Below are 24,726 nucleotides of genomic sequence, written 5' to 3' on the forward strand. Positions count from 1 at the left end.
TATCACTTTCAGCTACTATCAATTGTTGGTCAAATGGTCGATGCATTAGTGCTTACTGCATGTCGCCATATTGATCTCTGAATTCGTATCGGCAACGATACCAAAATATTTACTCCCTATGGTGAATATCTTTTAACTTCATGGAATAAACAAAGAAACTATAGTGTACATCAAACACAAATAACAGTCACAAAAACATAGGCAGAATGATGTAACTTTATTGCACCATGTAATGGATAGTACAACAGTAATTAGAATACATCTTCAATCATAATCTCCCTATTCTTGATACAATGTCATAATATATACCACTCAGTCGGTTGGTAGAGAGGCCAACTTCCCGTAACTACCAACTACCTACGAGAACTAATTACCCATTACATTGCCATTTCAAAACATAACAAACATACTTTATTTAGCTGCGGCATAATTGCCGTCTACAATTGTATTTTTAAGGAAAGCCATAGAAGTCTATGGCATTGCTGTGTTGGTTAAATTAGGTCTTCCAAGTAATCGCAAAGTTATGGTTCTTGATTCTAGTAAATGGAGTTTAGGTTGGGTTCTCTCAAAAGATGAGACTTCTTAGACAGGGTTACCTATTGGTTCAATGCCTTTTTGTTCTTATGGCAAATACTTTAGGATGCTTGATTAAAAGAAAAATCAAGAGGCAAAGGAAAATTCCAGGGACATGTCTATACCCCCAGCTGGAGGCTTTCACACAAACAATTTGTAGATGCCACTTTTTTGTTTGGGAGGGCAAAAAGAAGGGAAGCTGTAACATGGAAAGAAATTTAAGATTTATATACAGCTGCTTCTAGACAGTTAATTAGAAAACCTGAATCTAAAATCTTCTTCTTTAATACCTCTCCACTTCTCCAAGGAAGGATTGCTCCCCTTCATGGGTTTAATATATCTCAACCTCCTTGCAAATACTTGGGCCTTCTACTTATTTGTTGGAAAAGATAAAGCTTCCCTATGAGGTGAGATCTATTAGCACATTCACTGAAAAGTTAATGCTAGGAGTGGTAAATGGCTTCACTATTTTGGCAAGATTTTGAAAATTAAATCGGTTCTTCAAACTATTCCCCTATTTTTTTATCCTTTCTTCCTATTCCAAAGGAAATTCTAGACAAAATAGGGAAAATAAGAAAGACTTTTTTATGTCAAGGCACAGATGCACCTCAAAAGAATTTGTTGCTAAAGTGGGAAATGATTTGCATGCCAAAAAAAGTGAGGTGGAGCTGGTGAAAGAGATCTGGCAGTGTAGAATATGGCACTGGATGTGAAATTAGTTTGGAGTATGTTAGACAAGCCTAAGGCTTAATGTGAAGACCCCAAGTCCTCTCTTGCACTGATTCTTAAATTCTTGGATGAAATATTGAAGTTTTTTTTTTGTTTTTCTGAATTTTCAATTTTTTTTGTATTTTTGGATATAAAAAGCAATGCAATGTAAAATATGAATATTCAAAACTGAAAACTAAAGAGATACAATGCGTAATGATTACATGAACCATATGTCATTATTATTCATTAAATTTTGAAGGCTTTACAGTTGCATGCATACCCTTCCTCAATGTTTCTGCTGGTAAAAAGCAGCTTGTAGATGAATTGATTCTCCTTAAATCTGAAATGAAAACCTTAAATGTATGCCAAAGTCTTCTTCAAGGTCTAGCGCCCTCTCCTTAATTTTATTGGGATTTTTAAACCCTCTCTATGCAAAATCGCCCTGCACATAAAATCGCCCTCCTTGCTGCAAGTGATGGCTGTCAAAAGCAGATCAATCAGCCCTGAAATGAGTGCCAACAATCACGGAAATGCAGACTTCTGACCCTCTATAAGCTGAACCCTTTTCCAAATTGATTTCACTGAAATTCTTCTTTCGATTTGCACAAATAGAACCTTTGTATGAAGTCCTCCTGGTTGCCACTTTCAATGGTTATTTCACCACGTCAATGGCTGCAACACTGAAGAATTGTCACTCTCCAATGGCTGGCTGAAGACAGAAACCTGTTGACGTGTTTTTTATGACAGCGTTCAACACAAAATAAAGTCACCAACGGTCACCTTATCCTCTCTTGATCAAGATTAGTCTGTATGCTAGGATTTCTTAAAGTTCAAATGGCTAATTCCAAGGTTCCTTCAGTGCGTGGACGTGACTCAAATGTTTGATGGGTTTGTTGATAACCCAAGGGGCCTTACACGTGTTCAATTGGAGAAGACTTATGTAAGCTCAAAGATTTTTTGTGTGGAAGATTTGCAATGAAAGTTCTGGTTTTGGATCTTTTAGGTTTTCAATTATGCAAAAAGTAAATAGGAATAGGGTAGAGAGAATATATGCTAAAACTAACTTAATCCTAAGAACAAGAGATGGGATTGCTTATGCAAAATCAAACCAATCTTCGTTTCGCCAGTAAAGCACAACTACATGAAGGCGGTGCAATCTTCAAAGGGTGCGTGGAGGCTTTTTAGATCATCAATACAGACCATTGGATCGAACAATCTCTACTGATGACCAAAGTTAAACGCATACACATCAACAAGCTCAGGCTAACTTTGCATGGCATACAACAATCAGTTGCACACCAAAAGTATGAGCTCAGATTCTGCAACAAGTTCTCCTATCAAATCCAGTTCTTCTAACAACTCATAAGCAAATTTAGTCTAATTGAAGACAAAAAGACCATGCAGATTGCCAAAGTAGAACAAGAATACGCCATCAAATTGAACAATGCATTAAGTTGGCTACTTCACAATCTTGATGCAACAATCTCAGACAATAATCTCTCCCCCTTACAAATGAGGGGGTCACCCCTTTATATAGGCCTCAGGCCATGCAAACCCTAATTAGGGTTTACCCCAAAAGATTCCCACTCAAGGTGCAACAAGGTGGGAATCGGTAATTAATAACCCATCATGCCCATATACAATTAATTACAATCCTGCCAGAAATGGCACCCATAAAGCATTAATTAACCATTACATTCAAAAAGTGCCCACTATGCAATGAATGTGCCCTCATGCAAAAATTGCCCATGATGCCATAAATGCACCATCATCTCCTGAACATGACGGCCGCATGCAGAAGGAATCTGCCATAATGCCATAAATGTGACGGTTGCATGCAAAGAGATGCTTCATTAATTCAGCGTCTGTTGACTCGGCTGCCACTTGGTAAAAAAAACCCTAGAAAGAGAAAAACTTCAAGCAGGAGAATCTCTGACTCTGGAAGTATTTTCTTGAAATTTTTGAACTTGCCTTGCAATGATTTTTCAACATCTCCTATTTTTTAGGAATTTTGCAGAAATTAGGGTTTCAAGTCCAGGAGGAAGAGAATTCTCCTACGAATCCAAATCAGTAAAACTTTTGAAATTTGGATGTGATTTGACGCCCACGAATGGATTTTTCAAATTTTTCCCTGGGGGGGGGAAATTTCTTGTTTAGTTCATCCCTAATTCCTTCCTTGCCTTAGAAATTTTATCTTCAATTCATCCTTGGATGTGATTTCTTGTTGTGGAGTAATTCTCCTTTGGAAAGAAATTTGTTCCTTACCCTGAGGAAGGAAATTCTTCATACCTTAGTCAATTTTCATGATTTCCAAGAACTATGTTCTGAAGGAAAAAATTTCAAACACTTAGTAAATTTTTCACCTTTCCTGGAATTTCTTCTTCTTGGGTGCAATTCTTCCCCAATGAAGGATTTCATCTATTTGTGTATTGTCCATGAGAAGATCATTTTAGCGCACTCCTGTGTTCCAGGGCGGCATTTTACACTTGGTGGGGAATTCTTTCAATTCCATGGATTCCTTGCATCCCTCTATCTAGCGCTCCTCTCACTTGGGCGCTAAAATGCCTTGGTCAAGGACTCTTGCAATTTGTCTGTTTCTCCATGCACTCTTCATTCTAGCGCCCTCCACAAGGTTGGGGCGGAAATTCCTCCTGAGGAAGGAATTCATTGTTTTGTGAATTGTCCATGTCTCTTTTCAACATCCCTATTTTTTAGGGATCCTCCTAAAATTTAGGAGTCAGGTTCATTGGATGGAGAATTTCACCCCAATTCCGAATATATAAAATTTTCCACACTCTGTCGAGATTCGGTGTCTAAAAATAACAAATTCAAAAATTTGCCCGAGGGGAATTTTGCTTTTTATTCCTCCTTGACTCCTTGGATTCCATGCCTTAGGCAAAATTTCAACTTTTAGCTTGGGCATTGAATTCACTGTGCCTTGGAATTATATCATTTTTTACACCTTCCATGGGTATACCATTTTGGCGCCGAAGCACTCCCTTGGGCGGAATTTTAACTATGTGGAGGATTCATGAAATTTGTCCATCTATCCTTGCCTGACCCATTTCGGCGCCCAACTACGTCCTTGGGCGGAAATTTCACTATGCCATGGATTCATGGAATTTGTCCATCCATCCTTGCTTGACCCATTTTGGCGCCCAATTGCATCCTTGGGCGGAATTTTCACTATGCCATGGGTTCATAGAATTTGTTCTGCTTTGCAGTTTTGGAATGACTTCCTGAACCTTGGTGAATTTCTAAGCTTTCCATTTTAGGCATAGAATTCCAGCACTTGATCAATTTTTGGCTTTCTCTGTCTGTTGTCTGACTTGTCGGAATTAGAAATGTCTGCGAACGTCTGATCCTTGTCGCCTTGTCTAACTGACCCTGCCAGTACTAACTTTCCAAAAATAGAAACGTTCAAAGTGTCAGCGTTAGACCCCTAGATAGGGTGCATGAATGACTTACTCTAAATAGAAACTTACTAAAAATTAGTAAGTTTGATTTTTGGCAAAACAACGACATTCCGGGACCCAAAAAAATCCCTTAAAATAGGGACTTTCTAAAAATAGAAAGTTGCTCCGTTTGGGCTCAAATTTTACTGGGCGGTTCCTTGAAGGGTCCTGATTCTTGTTGTATGTTCAGTTTTCCCAAAACCCTAACAGAAACCCCTAAAATCTAGGACAGAAGGCAAAAACCCTAAAAAGGGACAAAATAGGCCCTAGACTTCATAGAACTCGCTCGACAGAGAAGCAGATCGATTCTAACTGACCCCCGAACATCCGCAAAGCAGAGAGATTGACGAGATTGCCACCAAAACACACAAAAAAACAAGACCAAACAACCAAAAGGGGCAAAAGCTAGGGGGGTCCCTATCTGGGATGGGGTGATGTGTGATTAGGTCACAACAAAACCCCTGGCTTCTTCTCGCAGAGAAAATTTCATGAATAAGATGCACAATAGAATGAATCAATTACTTCTCATCAAAGTTTTTATATTCTCCAAGAGGTGGTCGATTTCCTCCAAAAAGCACCATTTAATCATTAAATGTTATAATTTTCATTCATTTCATAATTTAATGAAGTGACCTTGGGTTAGACGTCCAAAACTAATTAAAATATATGGCCCCCTTTAATATAACTTGACCCCTTCAATAAATGTGCAATTATAACATTATTTTATAATATGCCTTTAATGATTGATTATTAATAAAGTATTACTTTATTAATAATTAAAATAGCATAAATCCATGAATACTAATTATTTCTCGATTTTGTTTGAACCAAGGAGTCAACCACTTCATCCACTGCGCATCTGACTGCCCTCTCAATCATCCATTGACTTACTATAAATATTAAGTGTGAGAAACTGAGTCAAACGAAGGCCAGTCTTGAACCAAACTAAGTTTTGGAGAAGAGAGCACTCTGCCAACTGCCCACTAGGACCCTCTAAACATCCACTTTAGCCTACAAGGGCCAAAATAATAGGCTAAACCATCAAGACAAGAATGAGCTAAAAAAGGGGACATTACACTTAATGAAGTCGTTGCCTACTCTTAAAATATCTGAAGTATTTAAATATTTTTGGCATGCTAAATTCTGCTTCCCAACCAAAAGGTTGAGCCATATGGTGTCTCACTTAAAAATGTCTTTTTATTATATGAGATCATATCTCTTGGAATCTTGGGAAAGGTGAATGAACAGACTTTTGGAAAGACTCTTGGATGAGATGAGGACCTTTATCTTCCCTATCATACTTAGATAATGCTTGTAGGGTTCCCTCCCTGTTGTGTGGATCTAAAGTTGGTAATTACCAGTGCAAGAAAGAAAGCAATGTTCATGAACTATGGAGCTGGAAAAGTTTGGATGTTCCTATTCCCAAAGAGAAAAATATTATTTATCTTCTTTACTTAACCCCATCATTGTTTCTTATTTAGAGATCATTCTGATAATGCAATATGGAATGATAGCAAGATAGAGATTAATAATGCATCTTCGGGATATAAGTTGCTAAAACATTGTTGGGGAATTGACAGCACCACCAAAATGTAATGCATTTGTGTGGCTAGCAGCACTAAAAAAATTCTCACATTTGATAACTTGTGTAAAAGAGGCTTTAAAGGTCCTTCCTGTTGTTTATGTGAATCTGAGGAGGAAACAGTGGACCACTTGATAAATAAATGCCTCTTTTCAGAAGAGATTTGGTATAAGGTGCTTAATTTGATGAATTGAAATGGATCCTTTTGGGCTCTATTATATTTGCTCCTTTGAAGCTGGCCCTCAAGCTAAGGATATCTGAAAGGTTTATGGAATCTAGTGTTACCATTGGCAATAGAAAGGTGCTAGTTAAGAATTCATGTTGTAATAAAAGAATATGTCCCAACCCTTAGTGGAAAATTAGATGTGAGAGGCTACTTAATATGACAAGAGGATTTTGCAAGCTTGGGGACTAACGGATTCAATACCCATTTATGGGATAAGTGGCAAAAGCATGAAGGAATTAAAGCCTGGACTAACAACCCAGCAGACGAAAAGAATTCTGGTTTCCTCTTTTAGAAGGTTATGCCAAATTAAACTTTGATGGGGCAGGAAAAGGGAACCCTGGTACAATAAAAGGAGGGTTTGTGATCCAATTCTTGTGAGGTAATTTAATGTATTGAGGATCTTTCTTCTCTAGTGTTTGTACAAATACTGAAGCTGACTGGGAAGCTCCAAGTGCAGACTTAGGAGGAGCTTCTTCCTTCAAGCTCTCTAAGTTGACAATGGAAGGCAGTTCCTTGCTAGTGATAAGTGAGATATTTAAGGTTAAAAGCCCAAGCTGGAAAATGGATATATATGTACAAGAGTTAGAAATGTTAATAAAAAAGTTATGATGTGATCAAATATGAACATTGTAATTATCGTCTTAATGGTGTAACTGACCACTTAGCCAATGAAGGGTTAATCAAGCCCCTATAATGGCTGTTTATAGTCATAAGGTCAATGCATGGAACAATCTTGAAGTGCTATCAGCTTATAAACCCCCTGAATGGTGTGTCATAAAAAAGTGTAGCAGAGGTATTTGAATCATGCCAAATATCATTAATTGAAGGTTGGTTGCCACAAATGCATAATAATGACATCTCAATATTGCAGCATACAGATAGTTTGAAGTTTTGATTGGACTTTGCATGATGCCTCTATGACTTTGTGTAAGGAGACAGTTAAATTTTATTGTGTTATAGAGGATGTCAATGGTCAATTTTTCCTATCATTGTAAAAATCATGGTTGCAGAGCTGTGGCTTTATATATTTGACATTTGTTCATAGTTTCTAGGTTGCAATCCAAATTTGTAATGGAGAGCCAGCCATTGTTGAATTACAAAGGGGAGAAGTTGTCGCAAGGCTGCATCTTAGATCACCATTTGCAATGTATTCTCGCTTGCCATTATCTGACTTTGCTAGGATTTGCTAAAATCATCTTTGGAGTGTTGCTCTAATGTGTAGTTATTTGCTCCAAAGCTACAATTTTGTTCAGTTCTATAGCCCACATAGGAGCTTCTGCATAGATTCAATGCAAATATGCAGGGAAAAGTTCAAGTGGTTCAAGTTAGTCTATTTTGCATTTCACTTTTAAGGACTCAAGTGAAAGTCCTTTATTTAGCTAATAAGTCTAACGTGTAATTATTCATTAATGATTTAGATTTATCTTCCAACTCATCCTTATAAATAATAAGGAGGTTTTTGTAGTTGAGGCTGATTTTTGAAAGATTCGATTTAAAGCTGAATTAGTATAAAGATAAGAGCAAGAAAAAAGAATGTAAAGCTCCAGAAACTTTTTGAAGGACTAGGAAACTTAAGTTATAACATTCTAGAACAACACAGTACATGTTGATTTCCATGCAGTTGTGAATATTATCAGATGTGAAGGTTGCCAAGTAAGTTTTTAGAAGGAATGAAAGACTAATTTGAAGGTGTAATTAAATGTGTATTTTACGCATTTTGAAGTTTCCATTGTTGTGCAAATTTATGCAAAGTTATTTAGCATTAGGACTCAATCACCAAGCATTTTGAGAATTTCTTCATGGTATTAAAGCTAGTAATGCTGGAGAAAAATCATGCAGCCTAGAGAAAAAAATTCAGAGATTTTATTGAAAATTGTGAAGGTTTTTTTTTGTGGAGTCATAGGAATTCTTTTTTTGTATAAAAATTGTTGCCAGGGACAAGGGTGAAATCACGATTTTTGCACCTAGTTTGCAAAAAATGTCACAAAAGTTTTTTGTGTTGAAAAATCAGACCCAATATAAGTGTAAAAACAGAGTGAGAAAAATAGGAAAAATCATGGTTGGGCAAGTTTCACAAGCAAGATTTGTGCAAAAATCAAGACTTTTTTTGGCATGATAAATCACTCTCTTTAATTGTTAAAAATTTGCAGCTCAGATGATTTCAATTTGCATCAGGGTTTTCTACTTTTCTAAACTAATTTTTTCAAAGAAAATAAAACCCATGACCAAAGGTGAAGCAAATCCGCAACACTAGGGTTTGTGAAGCATGACACCTAGGTAGCAGCTTGCAAGTTTTAAACTTTTATGTGATGGTTTTTGTTATCTTTTGAGCCATTTTTTTCTGAAAACACACAGCCAAGGGTTCATCAAGCCAGTAAAGATATATTTTGAGTTATAGCCACAACTTGGGTTTGTAGGAGTTTATGAGCCGCAACTAGTCTTTTGAACCAATGGCAAACTAAATTATTTCAGCAGTGTCTATGAAAGACATATAGGTGGGGTTTCAATAGTTTGTACCCTATGGCTTTGAGACAAGAACGGAGTAAAACATCAAAGGTAAGGAAAAGAGAGAGGATTTATCCTCATAAGGAAGAACTTGAATAGAATCAAGTGTTCTAGTTGTCATGTGTTTGATCATTATGCATCACAATGTCTAGACAAGAAGTAGAAGCCTCTATAGAAACTTGGTTGAATGAATTTGCTACCAAGCTTGAGGAGTTCTCAATTGTTTCTTGTCTTTCTATTAACTCAGTTCTGAGGAATGCTTGGTGGGTATGTGGACAAAGGGGCCTTTAGGCATATGACATCAACCTAAGAATATTTTACCAAATTCAAGAAACAGAATTTTGGAGTTTGTTGGTTGAAAATTTTGTACACTCGTGAAAGCAAACATAATTGTGGCTTCAACCACAATGTGTGAGTATGAAACTCTCCTAATTAAGGGAAGGCTCCCCCTATCTATCTAAAACTGAAATAAAAACAGGATGGGACAACAGTCTTCCTTCTTTCTTCAAGGAAGCCTTTATCCTTTTCTCTCCTTAGAAAAGTGATAGCAAGAAAATGTATAATAATGGTAACAACTTCAAATGAAAACGAGAGAAAGGAAATGAAGTTTCCTGAAAGCTCAAAGACTCCCGTCACTTCCTTCGAGACGGGACAACAATATCAAGCTCAAAGACTTGACTATTGGAAGTCCTATCTACCCTTTGCTATACTAAATTTTACAACAAATAAAAAACAACAGCTCAAAGACTGGAATAATCTATTCTTTCAACACAAAGACAAGAACTAATGCAATCTCAAAGACTTGCTGCTCCTTCTAGAGATTTTCCTATTTTAATTAATCTTCTCTACTTGCAGCTCAAAGACTTCAAATCAGATTAGACTAAGCTCCTTTTAGAAACACTTTGCATAGAAGAAATAAAAAGATTCAAACTCAAATATGTAGCTCAAAGACTCAAAACTTGAGTAATCCTTCTTTATTATTCTTCAAAAACTTTCAATTCACATACATAAGCTCAAAGACTTCTTGCTATAAATTTGGTAGAGTTTTTGCTTGCTTTCCAAAAAGATAAAAATTACAATAGACCCCTCAAGTATTTATAGAAGAGAAGCCTTGAGAAAAAGGTGGGAGGATCCTAACTAATTTGAGAGATTCTCTCAACCACCAAGACTTATTCAATAACTAACTAAGACTTCATTAACTAACAAAGACTTATTCCAACTACAATCCTAATCGGACACAACTTGTAGTTGCCTTACATGTAATTACAAAAGTGCAAGTAATGTGTAACTTGCATTTTACAAAAGATACTTTTACATGTAACTTGTCAAAACAAAATTACAAATACATAACTAAAACTATTCCATGTGTCTATAAACACGACTCTAACTGCATCATTCTTTGTCTGTGATGATCTTCATGTTGCTTCAAGATGCTAGAAGTTGAAGTATTCTGGATTGGTAAAGACATCTTGAACCGAAACGGGAACTTGCATCATTATCTTCTTGCTTGGGGTAGTACTAGATTTTCAAGAGGGAAAGAGCGCCTTCCTCTTTTCATGTCATGACCATCTTTGTCTTGAAAGCATTCTATGCTCTCAACCATGAATTGTTGTTGTATCTCTTCTTTGTATCACCCTTCATTCTTGAAATCTTCTTGCAAAATAAGGCCCATGCCTTAATCCATTGATTTGGTAGATCGTGTGTGCAAACCAGACTAACAAGGGAAGGGATAAATTGATGCAAAAATGGGCTCACCAGTGAATTTCGGGTTTTGGAAGTTGCATTACATGTGTGGGGAAAACAAGAGCATTAACTTACAATTGCGGGGAACAAACATGCAACTTCATATGTGTAATGGGTAACTACAAGTTTGCACTTGTAATTGGACCTTTAGAACTCATTTTCAAGTGTTTTTTTTATTGCATTTTGGACCAATTTCGGGTTCTGGATGGCTGACTGCAGGTAGACTTTAAATGGGGAAAATGAATGAAGGTGTGAAATGAATGGATGAAATGATATGTACGGATGATGGAAATGAATATGAAAAGATTTTGGGAAGATCATCTTCAAGAAAATGAGAAGAACTTTCAACATGTAATCCCGTTCTAGAAACCCGATTTTGAAAGGATGGGTATTTTTTCATCTTTGCAACTTGGAATTTCAACAAAAGATGGTTAAATCTTTTATCCGTAAGGGAAGAACAATTATTTTCATCCAACTTGTAGTCGGGATTTAAAATACTAAATACAAGTAAATAGGGAAAACGGGGAAGAACAATGCAATTTTAAAATTGCTTTACAAAGGGGAAAATCTCTCTCACAAAACCGATTTTGGGGAAGAACCAACATATTTACAAAACATAGAGAAATGAAACAAGAAGAAAATAAATGTTACCTTGCTCCAATCTGAAAATGCTTTCTTCAAAAAGATGATCAATCTTTGAAAGAAGGAAGGAGAACTCTTAAAAAGAAATTAACCGCATTCCAAAACCCTAGCCACGTTTTTGAAAAAATGCCCAAAACTGAAAAACGTGGCGGCAAATGCAAGAGAAATGGCATGGAAAATGGCCAAGACTCTTTCTAACCTCAACACCTTAGCATACCAGGCCAAAACGATTCATAAGATTGCTGATTCGTGGCATTTTTAGTGAAGAAAAACGTGGTTTTTTGGCAAAAACGTGTTTGCTGTTATAAACCTAAAAACCAGCAAACTTAACCTCCATGTGGCGTGAAAGGTGTCTAAAAATGCAAGGAAATAGGAAGGAATCCTAAACGCCTTCTATCTCCCAAAAAATCTCCACAAAAAATTGCCTAAAATCCTCAAAAAACGTTTTTCCTTGCAATTCGGGTTTTTTGGAACCAATAACAAGTTTTAATTTGTATGAACCAATGAAAATCGGGTTTTTTGGAGGAAATAACAAGTTTAAAATTCCACTTTTTCAACATGTTAGGCAAAATCGGGATTTTTTGACCAAATAGCAAGTTTAAAATGTCAAAAATGCACTTAATAAGCAAAATCGGGTTTTTGGAAACAAAGTGCAAGTTTTAAATTGTCACTTTTTCATCAACAAGGCAAAATCAGGTTTTAAAAATGCAATTACAAGTTTAAAATCCTCAAAAATGCACTTTATGAGCAAAATCGGGTTTTTTGGAGAGCTATGCAAGTTTAAAATCACTTGTAAAGGGGAAATAAAATCCCTACAACAAGTTAGAATTGCTTGCACACATGTAATGGGGGTTTAAAATCCCTATTACATATAAAAACCATTAAAGTAGGGGTTTTTGGAGAGAACAACAAATTTACTTGTAACTTAACCAAAAAATCCCTATTTTAACTAAAAAAGACCAAAAAACAATAAAAATAATACAAACAATAAAAGGGAAATTTAAAACAAATTACAAGTTTTCATTTTTTTAATAAAGTGCACATGTAATAAGCTAAAAATTTCCCTACAAAGACCAAAACAATGGAAATCATTAAACTTGCAGTTCAAGAAAAAATCTCCACCTGCAGTCGGGATTTTAAAACCCAATTGAAGGAAAGACAGAGCAAACGAACCCAGAATTCGACGAAATTTGAAACGTAGTTTGAGGATGGACTGAGGATTAAGCCAGTCCAAGGATTAGTCAAAATTCTGCCTCGGGAAGCATGCCATAGAGTAAAAATTTTCATTTTTTCACAAAAATTTCATGTAATGGTCCAAAAATGAGGACAACAGAGTTCAAGTTAAGTTTGATGATGATGCCAAGTATCCAATAGTAGGAGTTGATACAATTCCCTTTCAACTACAATCAGGAATGTTTATAGAGTTTGATGATGTTTTGTTTGTTTCTAATCTCAAGAAGAATTTGCTTTTAGTTTCAGTGATGGAAGATAAGGGCTATGCAATTGAACTCAAGGATCAACAAGTTCTTATCAAATTGAAGGAATCTGGCCCAGATATAGCACGGGCAATAGGGTTAGAGAGGGGAATCTTTACAGTTAACAAGGTGAACTAGTTCTAGCATTGATAAATAAAATCAGTGATTTAGAGCCTTCTAGCTTCTAGGAACCTGTAGATCAGCAGGTTTGGTTAGATGTCATGGTGGAAGGGTACACCTCTATCATATCAAACAATGTATGGGACATTGTGCAAAGACTGAAAGAAAAGTTAGTTGTGAATTCTAGGTGGCTCTATAAGATCAAGCATGCTACATTGGTATCAGTAAAAAGTACAAAGCGAGGTTTGTGGCAAGAGAGTTCCCCCAAAAGTTGGGAGTGGACTATGCAGAGGCTTTTGCTCCAATCACCAAATAGACTTCCATTAGAACAATTATATTTTTAGTTTTGGTCATGGGCTAGATAATAAATTAGATGGATGTTAAGACAGCTTTTCTAAATGGTTTCATTGAATAAGCATATATAGAGCAACATGAAGGTTTTGAGGTAAATGGGAAGGAATCCCATTGTTGTAGGCTTTAGAAAGCCTTGTATAGATCAAACAGGGACCCAACACATGGTATTTGAGAATGGATGAATATTTGCTAAGTACGGGCTTCAGTAAAAGTGAAGTAGATTCTAATCTTTATTATATAGTTTTTGTCAGTGATCTCCTTATTTTGATACTATATGTAGATGATTTGTTCATTGTAGGTGCAAAGCAGCTCATTGCAAGGTGCAAGGTAGATTTATTTGTTGAGTTTGAGATGGACATCGGCCTAAGAATTACTTTTTGGGATTAGAGGTTTGGCAAAGACTAGGAGAGATTTTCCTCAAGCAAGGTAACTATGCAGTTGAGGTCCTAATGCGATTTCGGATGGATCTTGCAGACCTATAGGCACACCTACGATCACTAATTTGAATTGTGTAACATCTTCAGATCCAGAGGTGATTGAACCCATGTTGTACAAGTAATTGATAGGTTCCTTAATGTATTTAGTCAACACCAGACTATATATATGTTTTGCAATGAACACCTTGAGTCAATTCATGGTGTGGGCAAGGAAAGAGCATTGAGTAGCAGAAAAACGTATGCTTAGATAGTAAAAGAAAATAATGGCATATGGTCTAAGATATACTAGAGATGGTGAAGTGAAGTTGCAAGGGCATACAGACTCTGATTGGGCATGTAGTGCAGCAGATAGGAAGAGCACCTTGGGGTGTGAATTAGTTTGGGTTCAAGAATGGTATCCTAGTTCAACAAAAAGAAAACTTCAGTGGCATCAAGCATAGCAAAGGAAAAGTATATGACAGCTAGTACTATTATTTGTGAGTTTGTCATGTCCCCTCCCTGATTGTTACATATATATCCTAAATGACGTAATTATTGATATTAACTAATATAATAATTACCAATGAATGATTATTTGAAATTTATTTATTTATTAATATTATTATTTAATTAATATTTATTACTAATAATATTCTTCAAATATTCAAATAAAAATAAATTTTATATATTATAAATTAAAAACATAATTTATGTTAGGTTACAGCAACGATTAGTCATAAAGACTATCGATTTAAGGAAAGAGAATTGGCATTATTCAAATATGATTTGAATATAAAAATTATGAATTATCAGGGACAAGTGCGATTAACTTATATGGCTTAATGTCATCGGCATCTATTCCCCTTGATGTGCCACTCAAAGGAAGTAAGCAAGCATTCATACGAGATCTGGTCCAAACATGAGAATGTAGGAAACAATGATAAAGGCCACCTCAGCAAGGATAACCCACGTGAGGACTATGAATGGAGCTTATCGCAAGTATCACAGATTAATATTATCAAAGCCGTCAAACATTTAGTCAACACAAGCATCAAGCTGCTAAATAGTCGATGAAACTGAAAGGAATTATGGTATTAATAGATTGATTGTAATCAAATTAAGTCATGAGGAGGCATCAACGATTATCATAGTGAAAGAATGGAAATTCTAACAGAATAATAATATAGAAGGAAACAATTAATGAGCTGTTAAGAAGAATAACGAATTGAAGGAACGTGACCCTACTAAGTGACTTATCCTTCCAATCATACGATATAAGAGGGCAGTAGTAGAACTTTATCAAAGGGGAAGGGAAGGAATAGGGACAACGATGGAATAGATTGGGAATTATCATATATAGTATGTGCTCATAAAAGGAGGTCAGATTGCATCCATGTTGATCACCATCAATTAGATCAGACCAGAATTGTTATTAAGTTACAGGCATTAACATACTTGTCCTGAGTGGTATGCATAGGGAAATTGAGGCTTTCAAAGACAAATATTGGTGCAAAATTCCTTCCTTGCTAAGATGGAGTGTTGATTATTTTAGCTTGGATAGCAACTTCCGCACAAGTTCAATGTGAGTGTGCAAGAATTAGTCTATTTTGCATTTCACTTTGAAGGACTAAAGTGAGAGTCTTTTATTTAGTTAAATAGGTCTAAAGTGTAATTATTCATTAGTAATTTAGACTTATCTTCCAACTCATTCTAATTAGTGATAAGGATGTTGTAGTCAGCGTACAATGTCTATTGTTATGTTTGATAATATTGGTTATCTGACAATGTATTAATTGTTCGTATTAAGTTGGTTTCAATCTCGGGTAGTTGTAAGTGTCGGTTAACAGTTGTGTTCCGCTTGGCAACCATCGGGTCCTTTAAATATATTGTGTACATCAAGGAAGGGATGATGATGTGGTTGGATAAACTGTAATTCTTGGCCGACCATCTCTGGTCTTCTTCTCTGTGATAATTTCATGTGCGAATAAAGATATATTTTACTCCTGTATCTGGTATGCATTGGCATCTTTATTGTTACTTCCTCTATTTAATTTATCAAATATAGCAGTAAACAAATGCTTTTGTAATTGAAGCTAATTTTTAGAAGATTAATTTTTTTGCTGAATTAGTATAAAAATAGGAGAAAGAAGAATGTAAACCTTCAGAAGTTTTTGAAGAGTTGACAAAATATAGTTGTAATAGACTACAACAACATAGTGCATGTTGTTAATTTTCATGCAAATGTGAATTGATTGTGTAGGTTGCCTTGTATGTTTTCCAAAGGAATGAAAGACTGATTTGAAGGTGCAATTGTCTGTGTTTCTTTCCACATTTTGAAGTTTTCATTATTGTGTGACTTATGCAATGCTATGTACCATTAGGACATATCACCAAGTATCTTTGAAAATTTCTTCAAATTTGTGAAGATTTTATCTCAAAAACAGCTCACTATCTCCCGAATGCAGAGATTTGTCTATGGCTTCTTCAAATCCTCCTTGTCAATTCCCAGGAATGACAGTTCAGCACATAAATGGAGGCTGGTCAGGATGCACAATCCATCGCAGTTGAGGAAATTTTCAGCTTTGTCTCCTTTGTAGTAGTTGGATTCAATGAATGTCATTGACAAGCTATGAAGTTAAAAGTCCTACATGTTGGTGTGAATAAGGTATTTTCACATAAATAATTCACTAGTGGGTCCTATTCACATGCTTAAGTTAAATTAGGTCCTACAGAATCTTTCTGGAAATATTAGTTGTCAAATAAATCTATCTTTTGACATTTAATTCTTGAGTCCTAGGCCATTTAATAATTGTCAAGATAGTTGTCTCATAACATAGGATTTAGACACATTACAATCTTGTCTATTCCTATCGCTCGACCTTGTCTTTATAAGCAAGGTATCTTATATATTCAATCAATCCATTCAAGGATCTATAATCAAGCAAGCTATTTTTTCCATTCTCTCTTGTGGAAGGTTATTTTGTTTCGCAGGTGATCCTAGGGTGTGGGGAGTTCACAGTCAATTCCTACATTGCAGGCTTATTATGGTAATTTTCATTGAGTATCAGTTGTACTACATGTTCATCACTTTCAAGGGTGTCTTGATATAAGCAGTAATTACATTACTCTGTTTTTGTGTGGCTCTTCTATTCATAGATTTTAGCAATGGTAGGAGATTTGCTATAAAGTGCATTTTCCATCTCTAGTAGGAAACCGTTAGAATCCTTCTAGCCTAAGTCACAGGATACGGCGATTTTCATGGATGAGGTTCGAATTTAATCGAATTTCAAACTTCTATTAAAAAAATCGAATTTAATCGAATCTCCTCTATAAAGCACTGTTATCCGCCTCTAAACACAACTCAGCTGGTCGTGTGTATTCTTTGTATATGCTTTGTATCTATTGGGTCATGGGTGTCTCCAATTGCTGGGTCGCCCTTGGATTTTCTCCAACAAGGGTCGCTATTCTGATAATTTATTAGAAGTATACATATATTTAAAAATAAACAAAATTATAGAAGGCGAATTTTATCCGAATTTTTTTTTGAATTTTTCCCTTGTCGAATTTCATGGCTGTCGAATTCGAATTCGAATTTGAACCTTGTGACTTAGCTTCTAGCAATGAAAATGTGCCCTAGGTCAAGGTAGTGGTTGACATAGGGCATGTCTCTCTAGGTGGCAGAGAGAAATGAGGTGTAGTGTAGCATTTTTAGCCTTCATTTTATTTGTATATTATGTCTCCTTCTTCAATGTAGGTATAGAGTTTATGCTGGCTTATGTAGAATATCTAGGGTTTCATGAGGATTGCTGCTATGGCAGCTGCTCTATCAGACTTAAGTTATATTTTGCCTAATAATTGCTACACTTGGGACTTGGGAGTAGTTTTTGGTAGCTGTTACCATACAATCTGGAAGTGTTATGTAATTATTCTCATATCAAGGTCAGAGGCCCCTATAGAAATCCCACTATTATATCTAGAAGAATAAAATATTTTCGTTCAGCTTTGAAAGACCCTTTGGAGTCTTGGAAGATTAACTAGTGGTGAGTAAAGAGATAGAGAAAGATTAAGCAGCAGATGAGAGTGTGAGGATCATGCCATTCTTTATCCCATATGACCTTGGTCTCCAGAAGTTGTATACTAAATTACTAATCAATTTCCAAAGGGATAATTTTATATTTTATACATATGCATGCATCTATGCTTGTGTTCAGGTAACACTAGACAAGGCAGCTGTGTATGTCTCAAAAACTACTGTTCAATGTAGAAAGATGAATATCTAGTTTCAATTGTAGCCAGAATCCTGAACTTATGAGCAATGTTATGATTGCACATGTGACATAATTCTTTAAAAAGGAACAAAAGCAACTGCTATAATTATTAATAACCACCTGCCAAATTTGCAACTCAATTTTATTATGTCATTTAAGGGCCTTCCGCATGTTCTGTGGGCACTAAATGAAAAAAAGAACAAAAGAACAGAACAGAATTTACAACATATAAAAGCAACATAAACATAGAGTGGGGGCAGTTACCTTGAGAAATTTCGCTCTCCCAAAGTACTCCTCTTGTTTCAGCCGTGATGTCTTTATATATCGTGAAACATAAGTGGCTCTACCATCTTTAATTCTGAGACCATGGATCATTCTGTGCAAAAAACATTATATAAAGAAATGTAAGAAAATATTGATATTGCTAATATGGCTCTCTGCAAGATATTGAACATGTTAATGGCTCTAAACCACATAAGATCAGATTATCCACTGATGGTGCATTCTGAAATGGAATTTATACAAGAAAAAATAGTTTTAAGTTGGCAAAGTTAGGTTCTTTTGAGGTGCTTGAACTCAAGGTGAGACTTCATATCATTATAATTCTTCTTTACCGTGTCTCAGAGAATATTAAATAATATTGCTTCATATATTTCAAGTATTATATGATAAGGAAATAAAGATAGCGCTCTTATTCTCTCATATTGTTTTCTATTAGTCTTTTTCGCTGTCCATCCATCTCTGAGTTGAAAAAGAACAAGCAGCAAAGAACTTGTTATAAACTTTGTAGATATTTTTTGTTTGATAAGGGTAAATTTGTCTAGCTAACCAGCTATATAAATTGTGCAGTGTTGCAAATTATCTTTTGGGGTTTCTTTGCTTTAATCTTCAATTATAATTAATTATTTATCAAACATTTTGAAGGAGAAAGATTGATTGGACACCCATAAACGTTGGCTACAGCTTAAATTGTTAGAAATATTAAGAATGCCTACTTAGTTAATTTAATTATTATTTTGGATAATCATTAGGATGTAAATGGTCATTTATACCTACAGTACCGAAATCTTGATTGTATTAAATAATTTCCATTTGGGAATTCGCAATAATGAATTCTTACTCTTCAATTTCTAATGTTCTAGCTTCTCCATCATGCAGACTTAGAACTATTCTCTGAGCCATGGCTCATGCACGGTAAATAATAATAAATATATTTGTGATGTGATATTGTGATGTCTATGCAATGATGAAGATAAGGCACAATCCAAAGTGAAGGTGTGAACCCCAGCATTTCTCAGTACAAAACTGAAGCAACACTGTTCTGTTTTCCATGCCCTTTGCAAAGGTAGGGTGCCATTTTAATAGGGTGCCATTTTAAGTCTAATCCTATACTACAACTTTTGGGCATTTACTGACTAATACATTTTTCACCTTTCCCACCACTATTTGTTAGTGTTAGGTCGATTCTTTTCAATGAGAATTGAATGGTGTGCAGCAGGTGTTTCTGTTCAGGAAGCCAATTCTTCTGTGGGGAGTTTCAAGCCCGGACCTATTACTGAACTCTTTCAACTCTGAAAGTTAGAAGATCTGGGCATCCATGGGGTTCAATTATAGGCTGAAAGAGAGACTGATTTGAGGAGAAGAGTGGAGGATGGAGAACAAGATTTGAAGCACCAGAATCTTCTTGTGAAGGTGAGGTGGAGCTCAATGAAGCAGTGCCACAGAGTAGAGCCAATATAAAGTCCACAAATATTTATATACACAGCAGCAGAACTCTTGCATTCTAATATGGTTGAACATTTCACTAAACATTCCATAACCTTGGCAGACAGCTGAACCACCAGAAGGCCATTCTTCCATGGTGTAAGAAATGAAGCACCAAAGTGATGCAACAAACTGATGAAGGAAGGAGTGAAAGAGCATAACCCTCCAACACATATGATCCAAGCACCTTCACTATGCTGGATGCCACAGGAACCGTTCTCGGGCATATCTTTCCATCCACAACACTGACACCAAGTCCTACAGATAATAGCACAGTGTGTGGATAATTCAGAGAAAGCACCAATGCTTTTATGAGGTCCCAACAAGACTACGTGCTCAGAATGTGGTGATGTTGTTTGCTCCAGATGTTCAATTCAAGTACATAGGATTTGCTATGTGAAAGCAGTCCCTTACAACAAAAGATTCTGAGTCATCAAATGTATAAGAAGATATACCAAAAAGAATATATCCCATATTGAGGAAAATAAACTTTTATTTTAACACACATAGTCATACACATCAAATGTCCTAGTAATTTGACACTCTCAATAGAAGAATTCTTTGAGCCATAAAAGTCCACTGGACTGAATAACAATACACTACTCTTGGATGCCTTATGAAGAGTGTATTGTACTCTTCAAATAAGACATCTTTCTATAGCTAAATAGTGTTTGCAGAATGAATTTTATAAGCCCCAAAGAGACCAAGAAAAATGGTAGGGCCAAAATCAATGCTCAGGGACAAACAATTGCTGAATGATGATGAAAAAGTTGAAAAAATTCCAATGCAACTGGCAGACATCAAAAGTCAACTACTAGAATTTGAGTAAGAAGTTTAAAATGATCCAATAGTGATGATCATACTCTGTACTCTAATTTCCCCAACTGAAGTGTTTGTTACCTCCTTGAGCATCTCCAATTGCAAAGTTACATATCAAGACCTTGTTGGATTACTTCAACAACAAGAATTACAGCAAGCTTTGACAACAATGGAAAAGAAAAGGTTCTTTCTTTCCAAAAAGAATGGAAGATCTTTCAGCCAAATAGGGAAGCCCTTTGGCCAAATAAAAGTTCCTGCAACTTAAAGAGTTTTATGAGAAAGGTGAAGAACTACAGCCAATAGTAACTTGTCAAATTGTCGCAAGTTATCCCATGACACAAAAGACTTGATATAGAGGATTTGCACAGAAAAATTAAGAAAATATTGAAGGCCACAAAAGACACCAAAATCTACAACATCAAAACAATATTACCAATGATGTTGAGAATAATTATGTAAAAAATGCTAAAAGTAATTATGAAGTAGTCATCCAAGTGCTGACCTAGTTCCATAATGTACTAAAAGACGAAAAGGAACATGTCTAGGAGGAAAGACTAGATTCACAGCTAAAATAGCATAGGACAGTCAATCTAAGAATGCTCTCAAAATTAGAGGTAAAGCTATATTCCTCTGTCTCGCTGTAAAAATAAATTTGAATTCAAATGCATCTTGTTCGTTTCTCAAATGAAGAGGAATCTAATGTCAGTGAGTCACATGATCGACAACAATTTGAAAATTAAATGATGTGAAAGGATGTCACAAATTTTGTCTAATTAAAGAAAAAGACAAGCATAGTAAAAATGTGGCAAAGAGTCTAGAGAGGCATGTTCATCTTTGGTGCCATACCCACTAAATGAAACCTCGTTTATTTTTGTTTTTGTTGAATAACAAAGTTCCCTATGGCATCAATAGTTTGGAGATTTAAGTCTTGCTTATCTGATGGCAACAAGCAAGCAATAGATAATCCAGGACTACCAACCATACAGGAAGGAAATTTTGTTCTAGCAGTGTCATTGGTAAGTAACAAGATTTGAAGTTCAACAATGGCAAATCACATCAAAGTTTAAACCAAAGTCATTCTTGACTTGGTTCACAATGATCTATGCATACCTTTTCCTCAATCTTTCAGTGTCAGTCAGTACTACTTCTTGATGATTACTCCATAAAGATGTGGGTGTCCTTGAAGAATATTTCTGAAACTTTTCAACACTTCAATAGATAGTCCATGGGCGAATAGCTATGAAGGGTAAGGAAATTTCATTCTAGTTATGTCACTGGGTGCCCTTTGAGATTTCAGTAAATTGCATGTTTGAAATAGCTCATGACTTTGTTGCCCTACTGGTATTGGCACCGGTCTGCTGTAAACTTCACTTCTCATCACCCCAAAACAAAAACAATACATTAAAATCACTTTCTTTCAGTTATGGTTTGGTAGGTTTTTCCAACTTTTGAGCATAAAAGGTATACCAACCTAGATATATCCATTTCATTCAAGCTCATGCCTAGTAAGTTTTCTGTTGTAAAAGGTGTGCAGCCTTGTTTGTCAAACTGGCACATAGGTATATCGTAACACCACTATCAGGATACACTATGTAAAGGATATGATTTGCAACAAGGCAAATATCCAATCACATTACTATCAATCAGTTCAGCATCTTAGGGAACTCTTCTTGGTCTTGCAAAACCAAAAAATGAAGGTCTTACCCACCTCAATAATGGGTCCTAAGTTACCCAACCTGAACATAGGTTTCATTACACTCTTCCCAGATTTTGACACCCTTGGTTAGGACTATTGTGGACCACATGCAGGGTATTATAGACTTTCTTAATGCCAGAGAGCGAAATCAAGTACAGTATGGTAATACAAAGGGACTAGTTGATAATGATGGTGGTGATGACAACAATGGCCCAAGTGACAATTCTATTGAATGACTTTCATGATGTTCTTCTAACTCTCCATTTTTGTTGTATAAGTAGCTTTCGATTCTCTATGGACAGACAACTGCCCTTTCAGAGCTGAAGCTTTTATCAATTTTGTGTTAGTACCTTATGTTTCTGCATGGATGGACAGCTTCTCTTTGGCAGGGTAAACTTATTAACTAAGCTTTTTATCTCATAATAGTATGAACTTTTGGAGCTTGGACCTTCAATTATAATTTACATTATTTTGATTGGTCTTTCTAGGCATATATGACTTGTAGTCTTCTTAATTTAATATTAAAAGAAGTATGATAAGCATTCATTTGCATTGTTCAGAACTACATGAAAAATTTCTGACATGTATGACTAATAAAAAATGCCAAAAACATATGCATTAAGCAAGAAATTTTCTGGAAGTAGAGAAGCAAACAAATTTCAATTTGTCGGTAAAGCTTTGAGGAAAGAGATCGAAAACAGACCCATCTCCATCAAACCTGCAAAAATTTAGACACAGTATTAGAAGTTTCCATCAGTTATCTATCATACCTAGCACCCAAATCATAAATAAATTATTACATCAGAATTACAAGGAAACGGCAAGCTGTCAGTACTTCTCTTAGTACTCCTGCATTCACGGTGAATAAGTATATGTGTTAAGATTTGTGTCAAGAAGATCTTGTGCCACTAATAATTGTGTAATTATACACCAAGAGTTTGCAACTTATAAACAATTATCCTCTAGGGCTGAACAATTAAACTATTATACTACAGTCTGCTAAGAAGATATGTGGGGGCTTCAGTTCCAAATGTTCTTCAATAAGTGGTTTCATTCTTGTTACAGATGTAATCAGACAGCATCTAGAACATCAGAATTCCAAGAACATTGATCAGTGGTTTGAGATCAATAAAAATTTAACCACAAATAATGCAGTTAGTAAATTTATCTTTTCCAATTTTTACAAGCAGTGAAAAGGAAAGAAACAAAATATGTTAATTAGTAGCAATGGCTAATATGGCTTAACAGGGCTCAAAAATACAGCCAGAAATACCAAAAGAATGAAGTGCTCAAATCATCCTTCCCTCATAATGTATCACAGGAACATATGGGAAAAGCTACAAAGAAGCACTGTCCATGAGCTAAAATAAAGTGAAATGACACAGCATCCTAGAAGGAGAACCCATAATGGGTGCAGGAGAAGCAAAAAAAATTTACTCATCAGCAGCAGAAAGAAAATCTAGAGGTTTCAACCACTGTAATAACCAATTTGTAAGTCTAATACTGTCATCCAAATAATGACCAAGTATGAGAGGTGTTTATAAAGCTAAAAGATAACAAAGCACTATGTATTCTGCTACTATCCATGTTCAATGATATCATGCAGGACATCAAAAAAGGGCCGGCAGTGGCCATCACAAAATCTGGACCAGGTACAAGGGGCAGAGGCCACTTATATAGTAGACTGTGCATAGCAATCCAAATCAATCTCAGAAACATTGCATTGGAAGGTACATTTCTTGAATGGTCATCTATAACCTGTGTCAATGTCAGAAGCCAAAAGGTTCTTGATTTTACTGATAGTTGACATGGTTAAAAATGATAAAATACACCCAATAGGCCTAAAATTTCCTTCTTGCACCTATGGCCTAGAGGACTGACTCTCTCTAATAAACATATCCAAGCATCTCTAAATAAAAAAATCAAAGAAGATAGCTAGTTCTTCCCAGAATATATAAATAGAGAAATAGTAAGTCTCAAGGATTTCATAAGAAACCGGCTTCTGCATGATGCATTCCTAGTCTCCAAATTTTAAATAATGAATAGTTCATACATCATGCCCTTCCAAGCTATATAATGGTCTGCCCAAATGCAAAGTTGGTAATCTGGCCTAGTGAGAATGTAAGACCATAGCATATGTTGCAATGCTTCCATGGATAGTTTGAATGAACAATAAACCATTAGATAGAAATGTTTCACATAGCAGGCCACCTTGGGGTTTTATGGCTGAAAAGGAAAGACCTAGATGCCTAGATAAACATTTGATAAATGTCCTTCATTGCTCTATTAAAAACCCCTTTCAAAATGTAATGTCCCCTTCTCAGACCTAGTCAGCTGATGCTTCCCATTAGCCTATTCCTGGGTTCCCATAGGCTAT

At 35.7% G+C, this 24,726-nt stretch overlaps 1 protein-coding gene across 1 annotated transcript in view; it reads right to left on the bottom strand.

Moving 5' to 3' along the window:
- Positions 1-24,726, bottom strand: part of LOC131070855 (carotenoid 9,10(9',10')-cleavage dioxygenase) — a 68,789-nt gene that overhangs the window by 25,137 nt on the left and 18,926 nt on the right. The window contains exons 3-4 of the mRNA XM_058006524.2: positions 23,053-23,067; positions 18,335-18,446 (exon numbers count right to left, since the gene is read on the bottom strand). Of these exons, the coding sequence (XP_057862507.2) occupies positions 18,335-18,446; positions 23,053-23,067 (127 nt within the window). The remainder of the gene's footprint in view (positions 1-18,334; positions 18,447-23,052; positions 23,068-24,726) is intronic.

This window comes from Cryptomeria japonica, chromosome 9, assembly GCF_030272615.1.
Source record: "Cryptomeria japonica chromosome 9, Sugi_1.0, whole genome shotgun sequence".
NCBI classification, from domain to species: Eukaryota; Viridiplantae; Streptophyta; class Pinopsida; order Cupressales; family Cupressaceae; genus Cryptomeria; species Cryptomeria japonica.